The following is a 22,668-nucleotide window of genomic DNA, read 5'->3' as shown; positions in this document are numbered from 1 at the left end:
AGCTACAAACGCGATGATTCTCTTCATTGTGTATTATGTGTCAAGTGGCTGCTTGCCGCCACACCGGATTGCTAGTGTTTTCCCTAAGTGAAACTCGCGAGGAAAAAAGTGCGACTTCTGTGTCGCTGCGATAGGCTCTTTGGCTCTCAGCCACGTTACACTCGAAACGCACACCTGCCAGACCAGAGTGGACCGTCCGGGCGGCGAACGCCGTCGCATTCCTTTCCTCGGCTTCCAGAAAGACAGGAAAAAAAGACACCGCAGTGAACTAACTCTCGATCGCAAGACCCTTGCACAGGCTTCGCGTTGAGCCATCCGTTTGGCGAAACTGCCGCTCAAACGGAGGCGCGTTGGCTGCCTACAACACTCCAACCTACGGTGACTTTTCATTCTCACAACAGAGCGCTCTAGAGCGTGCCTGGTCGTCGTCCACAAGGACAACCGAACAGGCGGGGAACCGCTTCAACAGTTGGCGAAACTGCTCTGCCCCACCTCGAACGTGTACAGACATACGGCGGGCGGCTCTGTGGTGGCTCTGGTTCACCGCAGAACCTTTCAGTTTCGCGTTGTCTGTCTGCGACGAAGAACTGGCGAGAGTATGTGTGTTTCCCTCGTGCCCAGTCGATGAGTCTGGGTCCGCTGTATCGCATGTGGCCTCCTTTTCCGATGCGGACGCCATGCAACGCACGCAGACAAAAAACAGAGAACCGCATGATGTTTCTCGAGGTAGCTACATCCGAGAACGCATCCTGTGAAACTCGATAGCGACCAATGACTGGGAGAGAATTTCTCGACACGCAAATCAAGTCTCACGCCTTTCGAAACGCAGTCATGGTTTGCAAGGCCACAAGCGCCTTTTTTTCTACCACATTCTCTTTACGCTGTTCCGCCACTGACATCGCTAACAAGAAAGACCCGCGTTTTTCTGAGTCGTTCCTCGATGCAGAGGTGGGACGGAAACTCACACGTAGTTTTCTGTGTCTCCTCCGTCTCGCAGTTCACCTGGCCTACCTGACAGTGCTGAGTGATGAAGGAAAAAACACCTTGCGCGTGTTCCGCGGGGAACTCCACCTTGGCCAACCGAACGCGCTTAGCTCGGCGTGTTTGTGCAATGCTATCTTGGAGCAACTAAAGGAAAACAGAGATGTGCGACGCAGAAGCAATCAGGCACCCACAGAAGCTACACTCCCGCTCCGCCCCCCACTGAGTACCTTTCGGGTCACGAAGTGTTGAACAGACATTCGGACATCCAGAGCTGGAACGTCTCAGGAATCAACATTGATAAAAAACTAAGCGATGACACACATCGTCGCCACCCACCTAGCACTTCTGAGCCTCCTTTGCTGCCCCCAGTTCGGTTTTAGTGCTGTCCTAGGAGAAGCCGCAAGACAGAGACCCGAGAGACCACCTCGACTTCCCTTGATCACTTCAACATTGAAAAATTGGCAGTGTCCACACTAGACAAGAGACGAAAACTTTCGCCGACCGAAGGCGGGAGAAGAAAGGGCTAGTGACACGCACATGCACTGTGCTAGTCGTTCGAAAAGCAGCCGTTGGTTTTACAGCGAGACCCGTTCTAAACGTTTTTTCTGTTTCTTCCGGCAAGTAACGCCTTTCTCGTGCCTTTTCCTCAAGCCTACAGACCCCCTTTTCTTCCCATCCGGCGCTTTTGCTCAATGTGTTGAGTCTGGGTGTGCAAGAAACTCTTGATTTCCCTTTCTTTTGAAAAATGCAGTCACACACTGCTAAAGTGTTAGAATCAACGGCTAACGCGATAGAGGCCTTCCGCATCGGCGCCTTCCACGCCTGTAGCACACCAAGACTACGGACGGAATTGTGCGGCTTCTGCTGGGTAGACGTGCCTTCCACCTTTCTGCGGCGTCGCACTCGAAAGTCGAAGGCCGCCGAGGGACCTCGAGCCTAACTGTGTTTTTCGATGTAAAACGCGGGAAGTTCTGCATTTCTAAAGTAGACACTACGGATAGGGGTCCACGCGAGAAGTGGCGTCCGTGACGGCTTGCGTGGTTTCAGAACAGCCTACTTGCGTCAAGAGATCGAGTCCTGTGCCGTCTTCTGCGCTGACGAGGACAGCATTGAGAGGGGCGAGTCGCGCAATGGCGGCCATGCGCCTGTCGCTTTCCACCAGGTCGACTTTGTTCCAGACTTCTATGATACGAGTGTTCCCCATCACTCTTTCCACGAGCTTCGTTTCTTCGAATGCCTGCTCTGCGTCGACCGCGTGGAGCAGACTCAGGCTCTTCGGTCTCTCGCCCTCTCGACCCTCCTCGTTTTCGCCCCCCTCCAGAAAGCAGCGCGAAAATGCAGGCAACGGCGCCTGCAGCTGTTGTCGCAGAAGCTCGCGGCTCTGGATCTGTTCTTCTCCCGACTTTCTCCTCGTCGCCACCGTCTTGGCATTTTGGTAGAGCGCCTGCAGCACCACTCGCCGCTGGTGCTGCCACATGGGATGGCTCACGTCCACTACATGCAAAAGAATGTCGGCGTGGAGCAGCTCGTCCAGCGTCGCCTGAAACGCTCCACAGAGGGAGAGGGGAAGGCCCTGAAAAACGCGAAAGCAGTCAGACATCGCAGTGTGCATGCAAACTGTATATACATCCTGGTTTTCCAAATCGACGCTCGATACCACATCGGATGAAGAAATAGGGAGCTCCAGCGCTGTGACGTCTCTATCATTCGCTCTTTGGGTTACACCAGCGTGAACATTTAGGATCACAGAATGTAACTCCATGCTCCCGAATGTAACGGTACAAACTGTGAAGAAAGGTCTCGGCCTTTGTGCAGACTGTGGCAGGCGAACTAGCCACACGACGACACGACGCAAATTTCAAAACGCCAGAGGCGAGACTTCGCGGCGTCCAAAAACGGAGAGAAGTCAGGTATGTCTGTTGAGGGATGCAGTTTAGGCTGTACCTTCAGGGCAGGTACTCAAAGTTAGGAGAGCGACTGTGCAGCGAACAGGGAGCGTTCCACTAGGAGAAAGAGAGCGAGTGCCAGAGGTTTTGCGGTGTCACCTTCTTCCCCTCGTCCGTTTGTGATTTTGGTGTCTTTGCAAGATTTCTCTTGTCTCCGTGGTTTCCATCGCGGAGGGCATCCACGCGGCAAAGTGACACAACCCGGGCATGAGTTCGCCATTTGTGAACATCCTGCTCTCTCTTACATCCTCTGTTTGCGCTGTCTTCCCATCACATCCAGATGACTATATAAAGACACTAGGTGACCCTCAAGTACACGTAGAAACAAAGGAGGCCCTTCAGGAGATACGGACAAGGGAGATCTTCGCAAATGATTCTTTTTTCCTTCGTCTCCATACCTGAATGAAACCTATGGAGTCCATGAGGACGCACTTGGACCCGTTCGGCAGTCGCAGGTGCTTCATCTTTGTGTCCAACGTGCAGAAAAGGCGATCTTCACTTCGCAGTTGTCCATTCTTCGTCAGTGCATTTATCAACCTCGATTTCCCTGCGTTCGTGTACCCCACAAGTGCCAGACAAGGCAGTCCCGATCGACCCCGGCGCTGGTGTTCCACAGTTGCCGCTTCCTGAAGGGACAAACAAAGAGATTGAAGAAAGGTGGAAGTGAGCACGCTTTTCTCTGTTGGTTCTGAGGGAGATTTCTTTCCCAAACTTCACCGGACACTCAAGTTCACAGCTCGCCATCTCCGACATATGCGGTGATCGCTCTGACTCCCCTAGTCTCCCTTCCTCCCTCTGTTCTCTTGTTGGTTTCACAGGCATCGCTTCACATCTTCTTCTCTGGGTTTCTCTTCGCCTGCTGTTTTGAACTCACGCGCCCCGCGCGTTCCTCCTCTAGCGTCTCTTGGACTTCTTGTTTCAGATTTCCTCTCCAGAGCAGCTCCTCACCTGGGCAACTTGTGCCCGCAGGCGCTTCATGAGAGAATCGACATACTGCCTCTCAAAATCTTCCTTTGGGCCTCGCGGGGAAGGAATGTATTGTTCCGTGACTTCGCCGAGCCACTGTGTGACCTAAACAGAGAGCGCGCCCATCATCACTAGAAAAGAATCCGTATGTAACTTGCTAAGCTCGCCGTCGCAGCGAGGAGAAGTCCCCGTGACACATTACACAACAGGATTTCTACGTTTATGCAAACTACCTTCTTCGACGGAGAAAAACAGAGGTGGAGGTGCATGAAGACTCCAGAGCCGAAGAAAACGAAAACCAGGTCTCGGACGGAAGCTCGAAGAAAAACAAGGGACATAAGCAGTGCCCCATATCATGCAGGTGGTTGTCGCACGAAGACGCTCTTAGGCTCGGCCTCGCCTCTGATTTGTTATCAAAAGGCAAGAACCGGAAGGCAAAGGAGAGGGTGAATATATTCTTGCCGTGTTTCTTCTAAACCCACTGAAAAGGATCGCAAGGCTCAACAAATTCTCCTCTCTCAAACCCTATCTCTCTTCCTGCAGGTGTGTCTTTAAATATATACACGCATAGACAAATATGTAATACATATCTGTATACGCGTAGACGTTTCTGCATAATCCACTATGAGGCGGGGAAGCGAGCCTTGCTTCCTCTCATGCTCGTTAGAATTTAAAGCATATCAAGGCACAATGCGATTCATAGATCTTTGTGTCTCCGCAAATCTCCGCGTTTACACACTTCAACATACATAGATGCACCCCAGTCCGAATCAAGAGAAGAAAACGATCCGGCTTAACAACGAGGGATTTTCATGTTTTCTCTTTCCCAGAAAGATCGCTGACTCTTTCTTTCCTGAGTTGAATTCCTTTGTTCGCACTTTCCTTTTGAAAAACGGACCTGTGTTCCAGGGGCACAGCCCCGAATTTTGGAGGCGCCATAGATCAACTCGAAGAGCTGTCGGCGGCGAACCTCAGAGCCGGACAGGAGGCGCGAACGGAGGTAGGCGACTCGGGCCAGAGCGACCTATTGAAGACAGTAATTTTTCGAGGGAGATGAATCTAAAACCTTCGTCGGATTGAGAAGCGATGTGAATTCAGACTCGGACTTACTCTCTGGAAGATTGTCCTTTAAAGTTCGTTGAAACAGAGCTTCTGCAAAGACTGATGCCTCCACCGTGCACCTGTCTTGGTTCGGTTCAGCATGGAATCCCATCCGGGAGTCAAGTGTAAGACAGTGACTGACCAATCATTCAAGGTAGTGGTGAAATAGCTCTGCCCATCGGTCACGAATAAAGACGCTGTCTCTTTCATTCCCCCCGAACGAAACTGTAAACTCTAAACCCTCGAGAGCAGGCCGAGACACGACGCAGTGGTGACTTTGCGTCATGAAGAAAGCCTTGGCGTAGAACGCGGAGAGAGTTGAAAGGAACCGAGTTCGGAGGCCCAAGTCTGAAATCTTCTTGGCAGCCACGGGAGACTGTTCAGTGAAGCAGCAGAACACTGGGGTGGAAGCGACGGAGATGGACAAGTTGTCACGACTGTCGCGAAATGCTTCGAAAAGAAAACAGGGAGTCGGAACAGGATTCACGATTCTTACTTGAAGCATGGCTTTTTTATTCCGTGCCTGTGAGGTAAAGATCTCCAGAATCACGCGTTGTCGATCCACAACTTGCACCTTTTCCCGCCGTCTGAGCCACAAGGCAACCCGGTCCTTCTCTTCTGCGACGTCCTCTGAGTCGCCTTCCACCTCCTCTTCCAATCCCCTTTCTCCTCCACACTCCTCTTCTCCATCTTCATATTCTTCATCTTCATATTCTTCATCTTCATATTCTTCATCTCCATCATTTTGATCGTCTCCTTCTTCGTCTTCACCTTCGCTCTCTGCATCGCGAGCTGACCAGGAGATACCAACGCGTCGGGATGTCGCTGGGTCTTCTGCTCGCTCTCTTCTTCTTCGCTCTTCGAATTCAGCTGCTGCACCCGCGAGCGAAGCTTCGAACGCCTGCTGCAAATACTCGAGTTGAACGGGGCGCAGACCCGCACTGGTCTTGTCGTTGCTCGAGCTCATCATCAGTCTCCCCGCAATCGACCTGTTTTTGCTGTAGTACCCATACTGACCGAACAGCGGCGAAGATCCACAAGACGAAGAGGAAGAAGACGAAGAAGACGAAGAAGACGAAGAGGAAGAAGACGAAGAAGACGAAGAAGACGAAGAAGACGAAGAGGAAGAACGGGTGTCACGTCCGGGTGGAGAAGCACTTGGCCGAGAAGATTCCTGAACAGAAAGAGAGAATTGAAGAGAGAGAAGCGCGACGCGTGCTCTTGGGACCTGAAGGGGGAACACTTGGATCCCGCGTTCTTGAGCAAGGATCCGTTCTGTCTCTTCTCGAGGTGCCTGGAAGCTCCGAGACGCGAGGTGAGCTGCGCATGCAAAGCGAGGACGGCGTACCCAAGCGCAGTCAGAAGAACTCGAAGCAGCAGAGACATCCACACCCTGAGAGTGAACCTCTGCCAAACTCTCTGGAAGAGGAATGGACGTGAAGGCGTTGCTGCAGTTTATGAAGACGAAGGGCGTCGGTCGCTTGCTGAAAAAGGAAACGATTTCCTGCAGCTGGCGAGAGTCGGGGAAAAAGCCACAGCACAGACACAGATAATGAGGGGACCGAGTCTCGACGAAAAAAAAAACAAGCGTGGACGAAACGCACAAGCAGACACTTTAACTCTCAACATCGGGGCCGCCACCAGCCTCCACGGACTCCCTCCAAAAGAGAAATCAATCCATAGTCCTTGCAAGACTGTCGGCCAAGACGCGTGAACGGCTTCCAGCAGACTGCCTCCAACTGCGACTTTATTCATGCATAAACATAATGTATCATATGTGTGTGCGTACTGCTCGAAACATGTCGCGCTTGTCAGAGACAGACTGGAGACAGACGCGGCCGTTGTTGACGCAAGGAACCGGAGACCACATTCGAAAAATGGACGAAGAAGAATGGACGCAGGCACTTGAACTGGCCAGAAGAATAAGCAGATGATGGCGAGTGAAACCTAGACGATGTGACAAAGATAAAACAGCCACAGCGACGAGGACCGCACATGTGAACGAGACATATTTCCAGGTCACGGACGGGAGATACACATGAATACATTTGCGCAGACAAAAGTCTCCACATCTCTGTGTCTGTGTATGAAAAACCGAGTATCTTCAACTGTGGATGCTATGATATGTCCTCACCTTTCCTTTCCCGAAAAGGAACTGTGGGTTTTCTTGCCGAACAACAACTACGCAGCTCTCTGCGAGTGCGAGCTCTTGTTCTTCTGCTGCATTTCTTCTCTTCTGTGGCTTCTCCTTCCTCCTTCTCGTCTCAGCTGGAACCTGCGCAAAACAAGCCTTCTCTGCTTGCGCCGCGGTGCCATCGACACCCCCCGAAGGCCCCGCGTACTCCTGCAGGCTCTCAGCATCTGTGTTTCCTCCCGTCTGCGGCTCTTCTTCCTGTTCGCGAATTCGTTCTTGCTCAGTTTCGATCCGTTTCACCTCGTTTCCCCCAGCCTCGTGCTCAAGCGCTATCGACACTGCACGCGCTTCTTCTTTCACGTCACCGTTTTCTTCGCGATTCCCTCGCGAGTCCTTGGTTGGGCGCCTCGCCCCGGCAGGTCCTTCAGTCTCAGCAAGAAAGGCGCTCGATCCCTCTGAGGCGCATGCACTTTCTTCTTCCTTGTCCTCCCACAGAGATCGCTGCCAGCTCCGGCCCTCGCTGTCTGCGGAGGAAAAAAAGAGAGGAAGACATGCAAACACAAGACATGGGAACAAGGAAAAAGTGAAAAGGTTGGCCTCCTAGTTTCCTGTGTCGACATCCAGGACCGTCAGCAGAAAAACAGGACGATTCTTTGCGACGTCACGCGACTGTTCATGTCACAGCAATGTTCCTCCGATTCAGAAAGAACCGGCTTGAAAAATATCTCCATGAAGCTATATGGAAAATATGTACAACATTCTACATCACATATGACCTAAACAACTATATGCAGATATGTATGTAGATATGTATGTAGATATGTATAGCCAAGGTGGCACCTTCATCTCCGCATGTCTCGATTTTTGGGTATAAATACAAACATGTAACGATATATGTGGACGCGCATGTACCGATTTCTACATATGCGACGGTGTATGGATTTCTGTGTAAAGAGTTTCGTGGCGTTGTCTGCAGCGAGATGTACACGTTAACACCGTCTTCCTCGAGGAAACTGCTTCTCATCCACGGTGAGAGAATCACGAAAAAGGCACTTTGGACTCGCTCCACCAGCTCCGGAGAAGGCAGAGCCTACACACAGAGGTACCATCTTCTCCTCATATAAGTCGAACCTAGAGGAAACTGTTACCTTCCGTGGCGCCCGGGCCTCGAACGACTCGCCAGTTGGCGGCTCGAGCCAAGCCGATCGCCTCTCGCACTTCCCAGAGAATCTCCTAGCGAAGGCAATGAAAAAGAACAGCGCGAGACGGAGAAACGGCTAAGCGAGAGATTCAGGAAGAGACTTGAGTTGCAAGCGACCTGGACAGTCGAGAAAATGCTGCCAGCAAGCTGAGGCGAAGAAGCAGGCAGACGCCGGCCACAGACAGGGCAGGGCAGACCTAGAATCCTCGCCAGCAGCAAAGCGGAAGTTGACGAGGATGGCGGAGAGAGAACAAGAAACGAGAAAGAAGCCCAGGGCACCCAGACAGACGAAGAAGAAAAGAGAGACAGGATTAATGTAGGTTTCATTGCGTGTAGAGGGGTGGGCGTGGAGAGACGCAGAACATCGTCGAAAGAAAGCAAGCAAACACTCCGACAGAAGAGACTGTGGCGGAAACCGGAGGCAGCAGCAATGGAAACTAAAAGGGTGACAACTGACGAAGAGACAGAAGCGAAGGAAAGAAACGCCGAGCAAGGAGGTGTGTCGAAGTCGGGGACTTGTGCAGCTTCCTCTCCTCTTGTCTGCGGTGTTCCCTCACCAGAGGAGCCACAGCGCTGCTGTCTCGTCTCTTTCTACTAAACCCAAAGTGGAAGAGACACACACCGAGGAGAGGAAGAGACATGCGAACAGATGCTGCAACATGCAGAGGAAGTATGAGACTTCTGTGGCTCTACAGCATATCCTGTCTTCTCCTGCTGTGTCTGGTTCCTGCAGTCCATTCTGCATCCTGCTTGAAGCTTTGTCTCTCTCTCTGTGTGCGTCCTTCTCTTCTCTGTCTCTCTCTCTGTGTGCGTCCTTCTCTTCTCTGTCTCTCTCTGTGTGTGCGTCCTTCTCTTCTCTGTCTCTGTCTCTTGCCATGGCCTCTCACCTCCTTGGTCTTCCTTCGCATTCCTTTCACGTGACCGCGTGGTCCTCCTTTGAACAGAACGTGGAGCAGAAGGACTTCTCGCTTCTTCTCGCGTCGCGGTTCTTCGCAGTATTTTTCGGAGACCGGCGCTCTGGACGTCGGCGGCTTGTCTGCGGCTCCTGTCTCCCTTCCCGCAGCTGTGCCAAGAAAACGCATGCAGCCGCGCAGGTCGCCCGCCACGCTCTGAGTGGGTGGTTCTGTGGCGCAGTTCCGAGGGCGCGAAGAGAGCAGCTCCGACGCACGAGCTGAGGAAAGACTCGACAGGGTCGGCGAGCGACGCAGAGAGGAAGAAACCGAGGAGAGCGAAGAACGAGAATGAGAGAAAAGGGAGGAAGAGAACGACGGGGAAAAAGGAGAGGTTGGACAGACGACTGACGGAGAAGACCATGTGTAGAGGGAAAAAGACATGCCCGATGAGGGTAAAGAAGCAGGGGAAGGTGGAGGCAAGACAGAGAAAGGGGGCGAGGGACAGACCGGCGAAGAAGCGAGATGAACAGATCGCCGGGACAAGAGGCGCCTTCTGGCGCGAGGAAACAGAAAGATCTGCAAAGCCATTTCAAGGCACCTCAGTAACGCAGGTGAATATCAAACTCGACACGAATTAACTGAGTTAGATATTAAAAAAAGCAGGGTGGGACTGCGAAAAGAGCGCTGTGCTGTGGTTATGTCGCAGACAAGGCAAGACGAACCGCGAACGCGGAACAGAGAAACTGGCGGGAAATCTCCAAAAGGGAAGGCTGGGAAGAGAGAAAGGGGTAGGGAGTCGGGGGAAAGACCTGAAATTCGGGAGTATCGAGACGGGCCCTACGGCTGAAAATCAGTTGCCGGCAACTGCTCGAAGGCAGGAGGCAAAATCAAAGAAGGTTGACGAAAGAAAAAAAAAACTTGAAAAGGGACATCTTTTAGTCAACTGTGGTGACAGACCGAAGGATCTGAAGAGGGGGTCACCTGAATGCCGAAATCGACGACGGCGGCGAAACGCTGAGCGGGGCAGACGGAGTCTGTGCATCTGTTTGAGTCTACGGAAAGCACTCCGGTACGAAAAGGCGGGAAATGAGAAGAGGAAACTGCCAAAAGCATGCAGTCCTGGAAACCTAAGAGGGAAGAAACATTCCAAAAAGAATATGTCGGAAGCGCCCGCCAAAGTCAGCGTCGCCGCGAAGACTCAGAGCCGCAGAAACGAAAAAGAAATAGAGACTTTCTCCGTACCTGGACAGCCAGACCAAAATGGAGCTTGTAGAAGCGGACGCGAAAAACACGATTTAAAAAGATGGGTGGACGGACGGCTCACGGAAGATGCAAGAGTTACAGGGGTCTTTTTCAGTGTGATCCTGCACACCGCATCTTTGCGGACTCCTCCGGTTTTTAAGTGAGAGAAGCAGCATCAAGTCAACGAGAAAGACCAGAGCAAGCTCGAAAAAACGACAAAACAGCGAACGCATGCGTATGTGAGTCCGCTGGGTCGGACCGCAGTTGTTTTTGCCCGGCAGAAAACTGTGGATTTTCACCGGATTAATAAAGAAAGTGCATGTATTTTGCGAGCCGAAAAGCGTCTTGAGGAGACGCTTTGCGCTGACCTGAATGCGGCGCCGCGACAAGACAGTGCGAAGACAAAAGCGAGAGGATCGACTGTCTTCTCGCTATGCGGGTGACAAGGCAATTTCATTTGCTCGGCGTAGTCCGGAAATGTATGATTGTGTCCCTTCTTCGAAAGTGCGGAAAATCGTCTGGCACTCTACCTCTCGATGGAGTCCTGAAGTGGAAGCTTCTTCGGTGCCTGACCGAGTATCCATCATCCACGCGAAGCGACAGTTCTCCCGTTCACACAGGCCTTTAGACTAAGTCAGTAGGCGAGCTGTCTTAGTCACCTGAAAATTGCAGAGGGATTCGACTTCGTTTGTCAACGTAGCTGGATACTTGTGAGAAAAGGTTTCCCAGCTCCCCTCGAGCCAGCAAATCGCGTACATCTGTTCTGTTTCTGGCATGGAGAAACAGGCCCTTCTAGAAAGGCTGTGGCGACCAGGTTCCCGCTTCCTCAACGACCACGTCCCTTGAGATGCACATTTAGATCTTCGTCGATTACGCTCCAAGATCCAGAGAGGTCCTGTCTCTGTACGCGTTTACGCAACTCCCTCTGGGCTGATAAAGTTCTCCCTTCGAGAGCCCCTGCGTTCGTTCCTACCTAAAGGATGTATGGAGCTTCGTGGTATTTGCGGCCCGCGAGATGGACCAAGGATGGAAATAGAAGCACACTTTCTGTTGAAACTCTCGGAATGCCTTACATTTCCCTCTCAAACTGGCTCGACGGCCGTAGCTGTTGCAGAAAGCAGGGAAATTCGTAAACTCAGTTCAAACTAGACACTATGTTACCCTCGAGCCGACAGTGCGTGGACACCTGAATGTGTGTGGACCTCTCAGCAAGGTCCCGCTGGCACCCAGGATCCTGAATGAAGGCGTTGAGCTAGTTGTCTGTGTCGAGTGTCACGTTTGTTAGATCCACCCCAAAAGCATATGTCACAGTACACCAAGATGGCGCCTTGCTCACGCCCATGATCCACGTGTTCGACATGAAGTACAAGTGCAGCTTTCCTTGCTCCTGGTTTCACCCGAGAAAGGTGGTACAGCCTGTCAACGAAAATACACCGCCTCACTGACTAAAAAAAAGCTTGCTCGGTCACCCCGTCAGCGCAGCTAGGCTGTCTCTGAACTCCGTAAGTCCATTGATATTATCGACTTTCACGAGCATCTCAACGTTGTAACGTTTTCATCAGGACACACGTCGCGAACGTCTCAGCGAAACCCAAAAACAAACGACGTGGCACATACCGACCAGAGCGTGGCCCCGTTGGTACACTACAAAACACTACCTTTCACCAAAAAGGATTTTCACTGGGAAGTAGAAGCTGCGAGATGCCGGCTCAAAATTCATGACCAGGTGTGTCTCCAAAATCGCAATCAATTTCCGCCACGAGGTCAATTTGTTTGCACGTCGCGTGGCTCAGAAGAAATTCTTTGCCGTACTCGACAACGTCGTCGACGGAATGGTCAAATTTGATGGGAATTTCCAGTTTTTTTTCGCGGAGGTACAGAACAACGTGCGGCACGCGTTCGACACGTGTGTGAGGATGATCGATGTCTGTAAGGAAACAAAGAAGAAAAAAGAGCTGCTGATCGCTGATAGACCAGCGACACAGCATAAGGGTAGTGTCATTCCTTGGTGACAGACAAGATCATTTGTATTCCGCGAAGCGCGAACTTTCAACCAACGTATTTATGGGTACAATGAAGACAGTGGGATTCCTTAGTAAGCGCGTATACACCGCCTAGGAGACCGCAAAGGGCCTCTGTTGGTGCTGCTCGAATCGGTGGACGACCGTGTCCAGTGCGCTAGAATATAAGACATTCTGCGAAAAAGGGACATCTGATCGGTGCCGTGTCTCTAAGCGAGATTACCATTTTTCGTGACATCCATCTTGTAGAAGCGGATAGACCTGATTTTTGCAAATTCAGCTGCAAGGCGGCGTAGTCGAGGCTCAAATCTTTTGCAGAAGCCGCACCTACGAGATCAACAAAATGACAGCATATAGGCATTCCTGGTCATCTCATAAATGCAGTCTTTCACCCTTGCATTCGGTTGTAGCTATAAAACTGCATTTCGTCTCATTTGACTCCGGGCATACAGGATCGTAGAGGCGTAAGATCGAGACGTCGACTGATGCCACGCAACTCTTCTCCGAGAGTGTTTTAGTCGGCAGTCTGTCACCATGTGAAGGTTTCTACTTACCACGGTGCATAAAAGAGGACGAGGGCATCGTGTTTGCTCTCTACGACGTTTTTTCTGAACGTGTCTCCGACAAGAGGAACGACAACATGTTGTTCAGGCGAGTCCACAGTGCTTGCCGGCTCAGATCTCAGATATGGTGACAACTTCCCTGCAGAACAAAAAGCCGAAGCGAATAAATCGCCGGAGGCAAGAGGGTGGGGCAGAAAATAAAGGGAAGGAGTAAGTAGGTTCAAACCTTCAACCCTCTTCCTTCTTGGAGAAGGATGAGGTCATTTGCCGGTCACGCGCAGTAAACAAAACGGGCAAATGAAGTCACTCACAGCGTTTTTCGCATTGTAGATCTTCATTCACTTCGCGACAGTGATGGCACTCGTCCACTCTCAAAAACGCTATCGGGGAGGCTGTCTGTAAGCTCACCCATGAAATATTGTTCCTCGAAGTTTCTCATTTTTTCGTAGTTGAGGTGTCTGTCGTTCAAGATGAACTTCTTCCAGCCTTTGTTCATTTCCACGATAAGCGCGAGAGGCAGACGCTCCTCGCTGCCTTCGGGCAGAACGTAACCCCAGTGGTGCATAAGAGACTTTGCAACGGTCACGTGGAAAATGGGTTGACTGCTGAAGTCAACAGCGAGGTCCTGGAAGTCCGAGAGAACCTGTTCGACGGAGTTCCCCAATGCTCCACTCCCATGTTTGCTGTCCTCTTCTTGCTTTTGTTCCGCTGTTTGGCCACCATCTGCGGGTTGTTTCTCGTCGTAGAATAGGAAGAAGATGATTCCAGGCTGCTGGCGCTGCAACTGAGATGACACTTTGTGAGACCAATGGTAGTATTTGATTCCTCTCCTCATTGCCGGTCTGCGTGGTTCAGGGCGCGGGGTGCCTTCCGGTGCTTCTTGTTGAGATTTGTGAAAGGCATCACCAACGAGAGACGAGTGACTCTCCAAAACAGAAGCATTTCCGGCATCGCGTGTTCTGAGCACTCGACTGACGCCCGGAAACAGAACGGAAGAAACATATGGATTGAAGACGATGAATACGCAGAAAGTGCAAAAAAGGAGGATCCACCACACGACGCGAAGAGAATGTCTTCTGCCTCGGCGCGCGCCGCCCTTTCCCGTCTCCTCGTTACGCGCATGGTCCATTTCTGCCACGTTGCAGTCTGACCTGGAGCGCATTTGGACTTTTGCTTTCTGTTCGGAGACATGAATCACCCCATTCGTGTTGGGTGCGTACCAGCTAACTCCCATCTCAGAATGGGGCAAACCGCCCGGATCTTCCATGGTGTGTAACGGCCAGTTTCGACTCAAGATCCTTGCATGAAATAAGGCACTTGGGAAACCCAAACTTTTTCTGGGGCAAAGATGCTCTTGGCGAGTCTCCAGCGTCACTTCTTCGGGAGTTTAGAAAGGAACGGAATTCGAATTTTGTATGCATCCAGACAAAAATTGCTCTTTGGCATACCTGATTTTAAAACTCAGCTCTAGAAACGCAAATCTCTTGACTCATCCCAAAACTGCACAGGAGGGAACTAGTGAACTCTTCTCTCGGGTGCGCGGCAGATCAACCAAAAAGGGCGAAGGGGCACGGATGCGAATTGTTCTGTCATCCGGGAAGTGTCCTCGAATCGAAAAGGCTGCTGTGAGTTGTAGAAAACCAAGGGGATGGTAGGTCTCCAGGAGATAACGAACGACAGTTCAATGGTAAGACTTCCTGAAGGATTTCTGTGCTGTTCAGTTGCAAGGTAGGAGATAGATCGGACGAGCTGCCAAAAACTCTGCTGCCCCTGCAGCGTGCCAACAGAGACCTTGAGACATCCGGTCTGTATCTGGGCCGAATCTTTGCTACCCAGTGGAAGGCATGCGGCCAAAACAGCAATCGGTTCTGCAGTTAAAAGAGTCCTCCACAGCGTGGACGCCACCGCAACTCGTTGTCTTTGCCAACGGTGAGTCCATCAGGGAAGTGACCACTGCCAGAACAGTGTCGGTCTCAAAAACAACGCGGCCGTCTAGGGCTCCGGCGTGCGAGGCCGGACAAGAATCTGGAAGAGTCTAACCACTGTGTCATCGACGAAGTAGGAGACCAAACAGCTTCTCTTTTATATTATTTTCCCTCGTCAGGTGAGTCTCCTATGTTGCAGCTGTGCTGTCACTCTGCCACAAAGTGTAGCACGGATGCGCTGACTATGTAAGCTACGCACGGCAAGAGCGGCCTGTCTCTCCCCCATTTGAAGCCCCAGTAGACCCATTACCGCGCATGCAATCCGCAAGCTGCAAGTGGTGTTGGCAACTTTCACACAAATTCGATTTCAGTTCCGTACATTCAAGATGCTTGTTCCGCAAACAGTGGATCTTCTCAATCCTGCTGCCCAAACGGGATGATCTTCGGGTCAGGGTACGTTAGCAACACAGGCACGCGCGAGATCAACTCGATAAACAGTGTCGCGCCTTTGAATTATCGCAGACATGGGACGATTTGTGCCGGCGACCGACATTCCGTTTTTGGGTGTCTTTAATGAGAACTCAAGGTGCGCTGTCTGTGAGTTCCCTCTCTTCTTTTATGTCGGATTCCCTGCAAGAAGGTCAGACAAAAAACGTGTGCCTTTCTCACGCGCACAAGTGAACCTGCAGTGTAGCGATAAAGAAGCTCTCCTTGGTATTCATTCAAGAAAAGAAACGCCATTTCCTTGCCACCACACCCTTTTGTACTACAGATGAACTGTGTAATGCACCAAGTGGTGCTACTGCACTGTGAACAAGTGCGAACAGTAGACTCTTTTCACCTGGCACAACAGTGTAGTTTCTCATCATCTGTATGGCACACCAAAGTCGGCCCTACTTTAGTGTTTGGAGACGAATGAAACCTAGTCTGCTTCGCGCGCAGATCTTGTGTGTCCTCCACAGCAGGACCTCAGATTCGAATATTGACCCATTCATGATGTAATCCGCAAGCACACAGAGATTAACATGCTGGCAATATGCGTGCGCATGAATGTTCACCGCGGTGCTTCAAACCCTTTCCCCTGATCCATTGAAATAAGGTGTCTAAATTCGGTGCACGAAAGGGTCCTAAGAGTGCCAATGAGCTTCCGAGGTACGCGATTATCGACTGCTGCTGAGAAGCCCGTATCACATCAGACGTCACGTGCGTTAGCGGACACCAGCAAGCCAGACAGCAGCCGAGGCACAGTTTCTCGAAAATGGGGAAACCTGGAGCCACAGCCACTTCCTCTGGAGAGGGATCGGTCGAACTCACGGGAGTAATGAGCAAACGTGGCTTCGACGGGGCCACCGTCGATCGTGGCGGTTCTATCGGTACGGGAGGAGGTTTTGAAGAGGCACCAGGGGGTGGGGAAAAGCTGGCACTGCCTGTCGTAAGAGGTCTGCCACTTCTCCTGCTTCCACACCACGTTGAAATCATATGGCAAGCACACGACATTGAGACAGCGACGGCAAGAGCAGCCACTGGAGCGCATCTGCGAGAGGGCAGTCAGAAAACTGGCGCATCCGTGGCTACCGCGGCAACATTGGCGGACCGGGAAGCCTCTTATTCAGGAGTTGCTGCCTCTGCAGACGCCAAAACTGGACAGAATCCGACGGATTCAGCTCCTGGTCAAAAGCACACTATTGGCTTGCACGGAGCAACCGGTCAGGTTCAGCGTAGCACTGCCGGAGGCTCGACTTCCGGGAAAAAGTCTTCAGTTAATTCGTCTCATACGCGGGACAGTGTGGCCAAGGGAGGGAAGGACGGATGTTCAGCCTCTGGAGGTTCGAAGTTACAAGGTTCTACACCTGCAGGAGGGGTGGCGGGGCCTGCTGGAGTCTGTCGAAATGGCAAGCTGCGACCAGGATCCTTAGTGACCACTCAGAACTCAGAAGCAGACCGCGCTATGGTGCGTGACGCAGGGATACGTAGTTGCGTTGAAGAGACCTGTCGAATCTTACGCTTGGGACCCGAAGGACGGCGGAAACAAGCTGTCGTGGACTTTCACCTCTTCAGCCTCTTGTTTGCCAGAGAAGCACGGCTTTGTTCGGCGAAAGCTGCCATATTCGTATCCATTATGGGAGTCACTCTTTCACAAATTGAAACAGTTGCAAAGGCGGTAAGTTTTCAAGCAGTGTCGAACAGCCGTCGAACCACAAATGAAGCCTTCGCGAAGGTTCATGGACGCAGACTTTAGTTTTTCCGGATAAAGGACAACATCGCGACTACGTGGGCGACCAATGCGTAGGTGATATGTTGAACATGGGCCGCATTTCCACTAGCATGTCATTTCTACTCACTGCCACAGACTATCCGTTCAGATCACGACCACTTGGTCCCTGAGGTCAACAATATCAGCAGTTCGTTAGTCAACAGCTGTGCGAATGTACTTTGCGTTGGTTTCTGGCGGCCACCCGAAGTTTCAGATGAACAGCGAGGCTCAAGGAGTATTTATGAGCGGCATTTTTGATGGGCAATTTCCCTTCACATTCTGAAACCACAACCTGTTCAATCATTTCATGAGTTACGTCAGTTTCGGGCGCCGTGAGAATATACTGCCTTCCCATGTAAATTCAGATAGCCTGAAAAGTCCTCGTGGGCCTCATCATGTGCTGAGCTTCCGCGTGCCCGCAGAAGAATAACTCGATACGTCCATCGGAAGTGTTTAAGTCGGTCCAGGAGCTCTTCAAGACACACACGTTTGCTCCTCTCGTTGCGGCTCGTCAGTCATCCGCCTTGTACGGAGCGGCGCCTTCGGCCGATCAGGGTAGTTTTCCTTTTTTCTGTCAACAGGAGGCGAAAACGCTAATGAAGTTCGCCGTTCAAACTGTGGTGGCGCATTGTCGCTTATATCTGTACTGTCTGAAATACGAGCAGAGCGAAATATCACACGTGCATAAGCTCTACACGTTTCTGCCTATCTGGCCTCCCAAATGTCCGGTTCCTCTACCGCAACCTTCTCCTGCATCTGTGGAGGCAATAGATTCCTCTGCTGAGGGTACGGGGGCCGTCAGTGAGGTGGCCGGAGCTCACCCTACCGATAGGAAAGACAGCAAGTCAAAGCACTGGATGCTCGCGGCTGCAAAGAATTAGTGTCGTTTTGAAACTGCGTGGCACACCACAACTTGCAGAGAGGGTGAATAGGGTCCGATTTCCACATTCGCTGTGGAGCTCAAGGATTTTCTCGAGCGTGTAACAAGAACCCCCGGGCCGTTCCCGGGAACTCGGATAACAAAGGATTTCGTGATCCACAGGACACTATTGTCTTGGAATTATGAGGCACAGATTTTCGTGACACATGCACAGTTTGTTTATGGGGCTCCAAACGCAACTGCCACGCAGATTCGCTGAGAGATGCTCCAGAAAGTGCTCGGCATGAAACGAAATGATTCACGGAAGGGGATCGGAACCTTTGAACCCCGCTACAGCTCTCCGTCGGCTCCTGCCAAATCGAGAGTTCGTTTCAAACGCAGTGCACGGAGTACGAGAATCAGAAAAGCGAACACGTTTTTCTCCATAAGCAATTCATTATACTTGATATATCCTCCACTTTTCCCCATGACAGGGAAGCACACAAAAGAGGCAGAACACAGCAACGCCAACAGACGCCCTACTCCCCCAGTATGGCCACCCTTAGAAAAGCCTCCTGGATCTCTGCAGTCAACGCGAAGTTTCCAAACTCAAGAGACATCGAAGAGGTGTATGTTGACCCTACAACCGGTGTCTCTCGCAACAGCCGACTACGTTATAAACTTCGTTAGTCAAGGATTATCCCGTTGTTGCGACCGAGTTTTCTTAGCGCGACGACGATCTTCGCCACTTTTGGAGCAGAGCATTCCTGTACCAAGGAAACAACTTCCTTCAGTCTTGTGATATCCTCGTCACCGGCGCTGAGCCTCACCAGAAACCCTGCAGCTGAACCTCTGAGAGCAGGCCAGAGTAGAGGGTTTCCTTCAGCTTTATCCAGCAGGAAGAAAGCCTGAGAAGGAAACTCACGCATCTCATGAAAAGAAGAGACGTGGAAAAGTCTGGTTGAAAAGAGCGAGCTCAGTGTTGCTGACAGTCACACGCGTGTCCCGGACTTTAGTGCCCCAGTGGGACGCAAATGACATTGGCATGAATAATCAGGCGTAGATCCAAGAAAGGACAGAAGCAAGAGACACATCGATTGGACCTAAGGAGGGTTGTCAAAAGGTGCGGGTTACTGTTAAGGGACTCACGTTTAGGGGCGCTTAACTCATAGCAGTCTCATCTGGTTGACGGCAAAACGCTGCGTGAGAAAATTTGGTGATACTGTTAGAGACTCGCTGTACCTTGAGGGCAAAGTAGAAGTCACCAATTGCATAGCAGTCATCGGCGACTTCTTTGAGAAGGGCATGGCAATGAGAACTGTCGCTCTGCTGAAGACAGAGGTGCAGGGCATGTTCGCAATCTCCGGTCGCAACGTAAACTCGGCATAACCATCGCAGAAAAAGAAGATCTTTGATATACCTGAACGGAGACAGGAAACAATCAATACACGACGTTGCTATGAACTGCACTTTCCGGCTAAGAGCTCGATAAAAGGGAAAGAGAAACGGAAAGCGGTGTCGTTTCCGTTTCTGAAGTCTCAAGCTGCAGTTGCCGCACGTACTCTTCGTCGTCAATCCTCAGAAGCATATCTTTCGCTTCTTCATAGCGTCCTTCTTGTCCCAAGGCAAGAGCTTTGTTCCACTGAAACGAGGGCTCACTACTGAAGTACGGCTCCAGTCTGCCGGCGTAATCAAGTGCTGCATCGTAGTCTCTCCGGAGAAAGTAGTAGTAGAACATGCTCTGCATACCTCAGGGAAACCACCGGAAGTAGCAACCGACAAGCAAGTAGCCTCATACAAACCTGAAACAAAATATCGAGACGTTGGTCCGGAAGATGCAGAGCGTTAGTATCGGGCTCTGAACAACTTCGCCACACGTTTTCCCGCATGCAGCTTGACAAAAAGCCGTCATTAAGATTTTTGTGAACAATGCACTAGAACATCCGGAGGCTTACACCTCTTCATCTGGAGGCTACGACCATTTATTTTTGGTACATCGGTTAAAAAGGTCGACAAGCATCTTACCAGGAAGCGAGTCAACCCCTAAATCAGCATTGCCGACGGTCCGGAACATTTGTTCCGCTTCACTGAGGTGCTTTTCCGAATCGTGAGCTTGCCCAAAGAGCATGAAGGCAAGAGCTCGAATGGTGGAGTCACTGTTAGAGAAAAAGCAGCAGTCAGCACGTTATGAGAAGCAGCAACTGCTATTACGGCAGACACAGCCATTATTAAAACATCCAGAGCCACGTTGGGCGATTTAGACCATAGGACGAATGAGCAGTTTCTTTTCAGACCGGCGGAGTTGCCGTGATTGGTGGAAAATTGGTGATGACGAGCAACTGCCCCTTCCACGCTGACGGTTTCCGAATTTCTGTTGTTGTTGGGCGCAAACGTTCGATGTTGCCAGAACAGCTCGCGTCAAAACGTAGCTACATGGATATAAAACACACATATAAGGCAACAGACAGAAGAGGCACATATAAACCCCGCCATGTCCTTTTGCAAGGCAAGGGGTGATGGATGCCTAGTACAAGAGTTACCCTAGCTGCCAAAACCTCTCTCAATGGCTAAGGCTGCATCGTTTGACGTCAAGCAGAGTTACGGGAGGACCTACGTTGTAGTCGTTGGCTCGTAGTCCCGCATGAGTTCGAAAGCAGAAGAGTAGTCACCGTTGCTAATGTGAAGAAGAGTGAGATTCAGCCTTGCTTCGGGAAGAATCTTGACAAGAGGGCCCCAGACTTGGAGACCCCTTCTACCGTTTTCGAACACGCATGCGTTGTGTCGAAGGATATCGTTGTGCTGGATGAAAAAGGTCTCTTCTCTGCCGGCTTCTTCTCCTAGCAAGTGATATATCTTCAGTGCGCTTGCGTCCGCATCTTCCTCGTAGAGGCAGCAAGCCATGACGTTAGAGGCGACGACGGAAGTGGTACGGCATGCTTGATAGTCCTATAAGTCAGTCAGCACAGAGTGATGCTCGCATGGCCAACACCACCGCATATTGTTCACCGTCTGGAGATCAGCGAAGACACGAGATATGCTGGGGGTTAGCTTTCTTTACTTGGGGGGTGCTATCACTCAGCTCCCATAGTTCAAAGGCACAAACTAAGAAGTTTGTTCAAAATCTGTCTGAAACGCGTCCATCCTCATGTTAGAGGTTACAGGCGCTACTTCAAGGGTGTAGAATGAAGACTTGTTCCTGTCGCAGGTAATGAAATCCACTATCCAGGCTGGAAAGGCTTCCGTGGTCCTACCTTTACGAGGCCGCGGGCTATTTCGAACATTTCTCCTTTGAACGCAGCCATAGCGTAGTAAATTTTCAGAGCGTGACATTCGCAGTGGTGCGAAAGCAATCGCCGATAAATGTCACAAGCGACGTCTGTGCGCGCCCGCATGTATTCCACTGCAGCAGTCGTCATTTGGTCACGGAAGTCATCCTCGTCTAAATCCTCCAGCATTTCGTCTAGGGCCGGATCTCTTAAGTGGTGTGCGATGCAAACTAGCAAGCGGCGTCGGGCCTTTGAATCCTGCGCCAGCAAAGCTTCTTGTTTCGCCGCTTCAAACATGTACAGTGCATAAAGGCAGATGGCTTTGTACAGATGGAGCCTGCTGCTCCTCTCAGGAGTGTCCCCCCCGTCACCATCCTCTTCATCTACATCGACCTCTGCATCACATGCTGGTAGTGCGTCGGGAGCTGCATTGTATTCATTTTTTGTGACACATTTCTCTGCGCTGTCACTCTTCTCTAGCGCGGGTCCATCAGATCCAGAAACCACGCGTTTCACCCAATCGCTTTCGCAGCCAGACTCCCGTACCTCTACACTATTCGCAGCGTCCACTTGCGCCTCCACTGAGGCCCCTTCGTTGTTCTTATGTGCGTTTGCCGAGCACCTTTTTCCCCTCTGAAGAAGCCAGTCTAAACAATGGATCGCCTTCGGGTACAGCCCGGCATGGAAGTAGCAGTAGGCGAGCCAAAGCCGGAGTTCCGGTCGCTTCATTCCCTGCTCTTTCTCGTACTGGAGCAGAGTAATTGCTCCACTGTAGTCTCGTTTTCGAAGGAAATCTTGCAGAGACGGTAGTTGTCGAGAAGCTCGCTTCCGCTCCCACGCCGTTTCAGACGGAAGGGGAGACACTTCCGTTCGCACGGTCGGCTTTTGCCACCGAAGAGCGGTTCCTGGTCTGATCATTTTACAAGTCTTATTTCACCGGAGAGGATTTCTCTGCAGGACGCCTCTCCAAGTGTGCCTTTGAACAAGAGGGCACCGACAGCCCACTATTGACGGAGGTGTTTGCAGGTCAGAACGAACACCACCAAGGGCGTCCACGTCCGTTATGCATGTCAGGTACTTTTCTTATCTCACCGAGGGACCGGAAATCTGTCCTCTGTTGCTCATACATAGCAGCCCCGAGAAAGTTACCTATTATACAACCGTGCGAAGTTAAAGAGACTCAACACGGCGTCTCTGCCGTTTGTGACAAACTTCACTGTCGCGGTCCGTGCGAGCCTCGGTAATGAGTCCAACTGTGAAGCTCACGTCGTCATCGAATATAGTTTCACGAGAGGAAGACTATGTTGTACAGA

General features: G+C 51.3%; 4 protein-coding genes across 4 annotated transcripts; 1 reads left to right on the top strand and 3 right to left on the bottom strand.

The window, feature by feature from the left end:
- Nucleotides 1–3: 3 nt before the first annotated feature.
- On the bottom strand, nucleotides 4–9,813 carry TGME49_255470 (hypothetical protein; the record flags this gene model as incomplete). The annotated part of the gene is made up of 11 exons (XM_018781101.1): nucleotides 4–658; nucleotides 1,012–1,128; nucleotides 2,042–2,557; nucleotides 3,329–3,556; nucleotides 3,879–4,001; nucleotides 4,795–4,920; nucleotides 5,494–6,171; nucleotides 6,346–6,507; nucleotides 7,132–7,655; nucleotides 8,280–8,364; nucleotides 9,220–9,813. 11 exons carry the CDS (start codon nucleotides 9,811–9,813, stop codon nucleotides 374–376), a joined length of 3,438 nt encoding a protein of 1,145 aa, XP_018636936.1. The 3' UTR covers nucleotides 4–373.
- A 2,363-nt stretch (nucleotides 9,814–12,176) lies between these two features.
- Nucleotides 12,177–14,318, bottom strand: TGME49_255480 (thioredoxin domain-containing protein; the record flags this gene model as incomplete). The annotated part of the gene is made up of 4 exons (XM_002364835.1): nucleotides 12,177–12,394; nucleotides 12,712–12,815; nucleotides 13,043–13,190; nucleotides 13,460–14,318. 4 exons carry the CDS (start codon nucleotides 14,316–14,318, stop codon nucleotides 12,177–12,179), a joined length of 1,329 nt encoding a protein of 442 aa, XP_002364876.1.
- A 1,979-nt stretch (nucleotides 14,319–16,297) lies between these two features.
- Nucleotides 16,298–17,215, top strand: TGME49_255490 (hypothetical protein; the record flags this gene model as incomplete). The annotated part of the gene is made up of 1 exon (XM_002364836.1): nucleotides 16,298–17,215. The coding sequence occupies one exon, from the start codon at nucleotides 16,298–16,300 to the stop codon at nucleotides 17,213–17,215; it is 918 nt and encodes a 305-aa protein (XP_002364877.1).
- Nucleotides 17,216–18,775: 1,560 nt separating this feature from the next.
- On the bottom strand, nucleotides 18,776–22,273 carry TGME49_255500 (hypothetical protein; the record flags this gene model as incomplete). The annotated part of the gene is made up of 6 exons (XM_002364837.1): nucleotides 18,776–18,997; nucleotides 19,332–19,509; nucleotides 19,652–19,838; nucleotides 20,115–20,245; nucleotides 20,704–21,035; nucleotides 21,341–22,273. 6 exons carry the CDS (start codon nucleotides 22,271–22,273, stop codon nucleotides 18,776–18,778), a joined length of 1,983 nt encoding a protein of 660 aa, XP_002364878.1.
- Nucleotides 22,274–22,668: the final 395 nt, after the last annotated feature.

The sequence above is a fragment of the Toxoplasma gondii genome, chromosome VIIb (genome assembly GCF_000006565.2).
Source record: "Toxoplasma gondii ME49 chromosome VIIb, whole genome shotgun sequence".
Lineage (NCBI taxonomy): Eukaryota > Apicomplexa > Conoidasida > Eucoccidiorida > Sarcocystidae > Toxoplasma > Toxoplasma gondii.
The sequence above is the reverse complement of the archived record's forward strand: the minus strand, read 5'-3'. Positions and strand labels throughout refer to the sequence as shown.